We start from the raw sequence: 5165 nt of genomic DNA, 5'->3' as shown, positions 1-5165 counted from the left end.
GGGCGACCTCACCCAAGATACTATGCAACGTCCTGTTATTTTTATTTTACTATGAAGAAATGGGGATGTCATGTATACCGTTGGATAGATATTCATGAGTACTACAATTCCGACCCAAGGAGTGTCGCCCTAGCTCCCATAGTAAAGGGACCATGGCCATTCGAAGTCATACCTTAATATTGTGGTTTCCAACATATCCTCTATTTTAGATGAATATTCAAATCTTGGCAAATTTGCCGAAATGACTTCGGGTAGGGCGATTTCAATTGTAGATTTTATGTACTTTAACGTAGTGTTTTTACTTTTTTTATGAAGCAACAATTTTTTTGAGCAATCGGCTATCGAAAAACTGCTATAAAATGGGACAACTCAAATCTTGGTCAAAAAACGTATTTTCCACAAATCGAATTTTTTTTCGAATGAAGAATGGTTCCACGAACGGGCAGACTTATTTGAAAACAGACAATTGATTTGAATTCTACAATTTATCTACAATTTTTTGGAACCATTCTTCATTCGAAAAAAAATTCGATTTGTGGAAAATACGTTTTTTGACCAAGATTTGAGTTGTCCCATTTCATAGCAGTTTTTCGATAGCCGATTGCTCAAAAAAATTGTTCCTACATAAAAAAAGTAAAAGCACTACATTAAAGTACATAAAATCTACAATTGAAATCGCCCTAACCGAAGTCATTTCGGCAAATTTGCCAAGATTTGAATATTCATCTTCTATTTTAACCCCTTTCCCCGCATTTCTGGGGTTGGGCATCTATATAAAATTTATCTACACACAATGCCCTTTAAGGTGGTATGCATCAGAACTCTAGACAAAACAGCCCAAGCTTCATACAAAACGGGACACAGTTCTTTTTTTTTTATCACAACTTTTGGTTGTGTATTAAAGTCAGTGACTGTGCGAGCGATCCCAGGTATGCTGGGTCCAAATTTTTTTTCAGCGCGTCTCGAATTCCAACAGAAAAAAAAAATTCTTGTTTCTTTACAGTATTTAAAGGCAAAGGTTCAAACAAAAGGCGTGAGAGCACTAAAGGCGTCTTCAGTGCTCTCTCACCTGGTTACAATGAGCCCGTTCGTGCTCTCGTAAAAATGTCCTTGATTAAAGTTAAGGTCACAGACACTTGTTGAATAAATTTGATAATAAACTAAATCGTGGCTCACATTGTGAATGGAAATAAAGTTTAAACAACTACGTTAAAGGTATTAGATTTTTTCATAGAAATATTCGTATTGAAATGTTGTGATTAGCCATGACTATGGGTCGCCCATTTTGATCATTTTGGTAGACTACTGACTGGCTCAAAATGATTATCTGGAACAAAGTAGTTATTTACGTTTGTAATAACTCAAGTTATTCGTTTTAAGTTAGTCAATAGACGGCTAAAAAGTCTGAAATCAGCTATCCACTGTCATGGATACTTACAACATATTCACTAGAATACTTACCTTATGAAATGGGCGAGAAATGTTCACTACGTTCATGGAATTTTTGTGATTTTTTTTTGTTTTTCTTAGCAATTATTTCGCATAACTAAATAAAGTTGGAAAACATCCTTAGTTTTTGGGTTGGGTCTAAAATTGAGTTTATTTTTTCGCAAAAAGAAAGAATTTTATTGCTTAAACTGGTACTGAATTCATTGGGATGAACTGTTTTTCATAATTCATTTATTTGCTGTTTCTTTTGCCATATTCTAAATTCAAATTTAAATTCTGTTGAAGATCAAATCAGAAATACAGCTATTCGCAAGGTTATCGTAGGTCAGGGTTGGATTTCGATGAAATTGAATTTTAGTCCCGTCTTTCATTTTTACCATCGGTTTACAATCTGAGTATTAGTGGCATTCATCGAAAGATCGAACTCGCAAACGAACTTCATACATACGTTGAGGCCTTATCAGAATTGGCTGTGGGAAAGACACTTTAAGTAGCGTGTTTAAAAAGCCAACCCAAGTCTTAGATGTGCATTCACGAAGAACTTTTGGCGACACAGTTGATTGAAAAGCAAGATCATCGTGCTCGGTGATCGTTACTTCAACCTCAGTTCCAGATATTTTGGACGAACCATTCCATGCGCTCGCAGTGTGAATTTCTCCCAACAGTACGTGATTATTCGATGGAAACGAAGTTACTTATAGATTTCGCAGGCCAGTCTGTCCCTGCGCTGAGCCTACAATATTCCGCTGATATTCCAGAACATTATTCGCATCCCATATGAAGACCCCGAGTCTTGAAATTCAACTGAATAATTTCGGTTCGTATCCCCTTACTGATAATGAAAACATAATATCTTCGAATTCTTCCAGAGTGAATAGTCCCTTAAATGACATATACCGTTTGTAAAATTCATCGCTTGCCATTGCACCGAATCGAATTAGCTTAAAGCAATCGCCGAGTTGAGTTCTCAGATTCACCGCTTGAGTTCCATCCAAATCATTTTGTTCGCATGCGTATTTGGTCCACGTCAAACAGGCATCAAATACATCGGCTTCTGTGCAAACTAAATCCAGCTCCAGAATTCGCTTCAGAATACTTTTGTTACAGCGTTTGAATACCTCGGCAGCAAAAACACCTTTCGGCGAATTGATGATTTTGCCCTCACAGAACTCGATTAATTCATCATTTTTGAGATTCACTGCCAATTGATAAACCCAGAACCTGTTATCCAGTGTCAGTTGTCTTTTGGGAAATACGGCACACGCGTTGACATATTCGAGGACATCGTACTTGTCGGCCAAACGAACAACAGTCTCGATATTTTCCATGGTTAATGACACCTCACCCAAATAGAAGAACTAGAGAAACTCCTTGAATGCTTTGTCATCCGCATCGACGATCTCAGAATCGCCTTTCTCTGGCAACGATCCGAAGAACATTTTCCTGAACACTGGGCTGAGCACAGCTAAATTGGCTTTGTTAGCCGGAACCTTTTCACTCTCATCATTGACGTTGAACACGAAATGGACATCAGCAAATTCTTCGTTGAGGTATTGGGTCTGGGAATTAGTTTTGTCGATTTTTTTAAATTTTCAAACATTTATTTGAATACCAAAATGAAATTACATTTCAATCAAAATATTGTCCATCGGAAGCGATGACCTTCTGCCACAATGTGGGCAATTGACGGATGCCTGCCTTAAAAAATTCCTCATCTTTTGAGGCTATAAATGCATCGAGCCAATTTTGGATTTCTTCAACTGAAGAGAACCGCTCTCCGTCCATATGGTTTTGCATCGATCGAAACAAATGGTAGTCGGAAGGAGCCAGGTCTGGGCTATACGGGGCGTGAGCCAAAACTTCCCATCCGCTATTTTCCAAGTAGTTTTTGACCGATTTCTCAATGTGTGGCCGAGCATTGTCATGTAGGAAAATCAATGTCTCTTTTCTGGTCTCCCATTTCGTGCGTTTTTCTTTGATTGCTTGTTTCAAACGTATCAATTGTTGTCGGTAGAAAGGCCCATCGATGGTTTGACCACTTCTCAGCAGCTCATAATACACCACTCCCTCCTCATCCCACCAAATAGACCGCATTACCTTGTCGCCGTGAATTTCTTGTTTTGGCTGTGATGTTGCTGGTTGGCCGGGCTTAACATACGATGCTTTGCGCTTGGGGTTATCGTAATGAATCCATTTTTCGTCACCAGTGACAATTCGATACAGAAAACCTCTTTTTTTGTGCCTTGCGAGCAGCATTTCGCAAGTCGCTAAACGCCTTTCAGCTTGCGCTGGCGTCAATTCATGTGGTACCCAATTTGACAACTTGCGAATGAAACCAAGGGCCCTTAAACGATATCCAACAGTGCTTCGGTCAACATTCAATGCTCTGGCAAGCTCATCTTGAGTTTGACTCGAATCTTCATCGAGCAATGCCTCCAATTCCGCATCTTCAAACTTTTTTGGCTGGCCGGGACGTTCCTTGTCTTCCGTGCTAAAATCACCACTTTTGAACCGTGAAAACCACCGTTCACATGTACGTTCCGATGGAGCATGCTCACCATAGGCTTCCACCAACATTCGATGCGCTTCAGCCGCAGTTTTCTTCAAATGAAAGCAAAAAATTAATGCTTGCGGGAAATGTTGCTTTTTCGGTACAAAATTTGACATATTTAAGGCGCAAAAAAAAATGTTTATCCAAACTTCGATGAAATGATAGATGATGATTTTTGTAGTTTGACACTAGACCACTCATGTGAAAAAGAAAAAAGTATTGCCCGATACAACCATGCAAAGTTACGCCATCTTTTGAAAAATCGACACGATTAATTCCCAGACCCAATATTTGCCAATTAAATGCGCCGAAGAATCAAAAAGAACCTCTCATACCACATGAAATTCCAAATGAGCCATATAAGAAAATTGCGTGCGATATTTTGGAATACAATTCGAAGAGCTACTTATCCGTAGTTGACTTCTATTCGAAATGGATAGATTTAGTTAAATTAAAAGGAAAAACGGCTCGTGATGTTAATACTGAATTGCTAAAGCTATTCGCCACATTTGGAATCCCACGAATAATAGTAGCAGACAATATGCCTTTTGGTTCATTCGAAACCAAGCAATTCGCTCAAAAGTATGACATCACCATTCAAAATACAAGTCCAAATTATGCACAGGCCAACGGCATGGCTGAGAAGTCGGTGAACATTTGTAAAAATATTCTAAAAAAATGTGAGAATGAAGAACAAATCTACAAAGCATTGCTCGCATATCGCACAACACCGACAAAAGGCTTGACATATTCGCCAGCTCAGCTCATGCAAAACAGAAATTTGAGAACAGATTTGCCAATGCATTGTAATAAATTTCGTCCGGAATTGCCCACCGATATTGAAAAACAGCAACAAGCTCAACAACAAGCAAGCAAGACATATTATGACAGAACTGCTAAACCGAGAAATCTCGACTTGAAAACTAATCAAACCGTCTTGTTTCGGCTCAATGAAAAATGGGAGATGGGAAATGTTATTGCAAAACATGACTCGCCCCGTTCGTATGTAATCCGATCTCACGGTCGTGAATATCGTCGAAACACAAGGCACATAAAAATTTTCAACGAAATAATGAATCCGATCCAATCAACCGATACACGGGAGGCTTCGACTCATCAGAAACGTACTCGTAGTGGCCGAACGTATTAAGTGAAGTAATTTATT

The 5165-nt window shown here is 38.8% G+C and overlaps 1 protein-coding gene across 1 annotated transcript; it reads right to left on the bottom strand.

The window, feature by feature from the left end:
• Positions 1–2282: 2282 nt before the first annotated feature.
• On the bottom strand, positions 2283–2777 carry LOC129574265 (uncharacterized; the record flags this gene model as incomplete). Its single annotated transcript, XM_055456045.1, has 1 exon — positions 2283–2777. A coding segment is annotated over exon 1 (495 nt), but the record flags the coding sequence as incomplete, so codon positions are not given.
• Positions 2778–5165: the final 2388 nt, after the last annotated feature.

Source organism: Sitodiplosis mosellana, unplaced genomic scaffold, assembly GCF_009176505.1.
Source record: "Sitodiplosis mosellana isolate CC-2019 unplaced genomic scaffold, AAFC_SMos_1.0 Smas_scaffold_6152, whole genome shotgun sequence".
In the NCBI taxonomy this organism is placed as follows: Eukaryota; Metazoa; Arthropoda; class Insecta; order Diptera; family Cecidomyiidae; genus Sitodiplosis; species Sitodiplosis mosellana.
The sequence above is the reverse complement of the archived record's forward strand: the minus strand, read 5'-3'. Positions and strand labels throughout refer to the sequence as shown.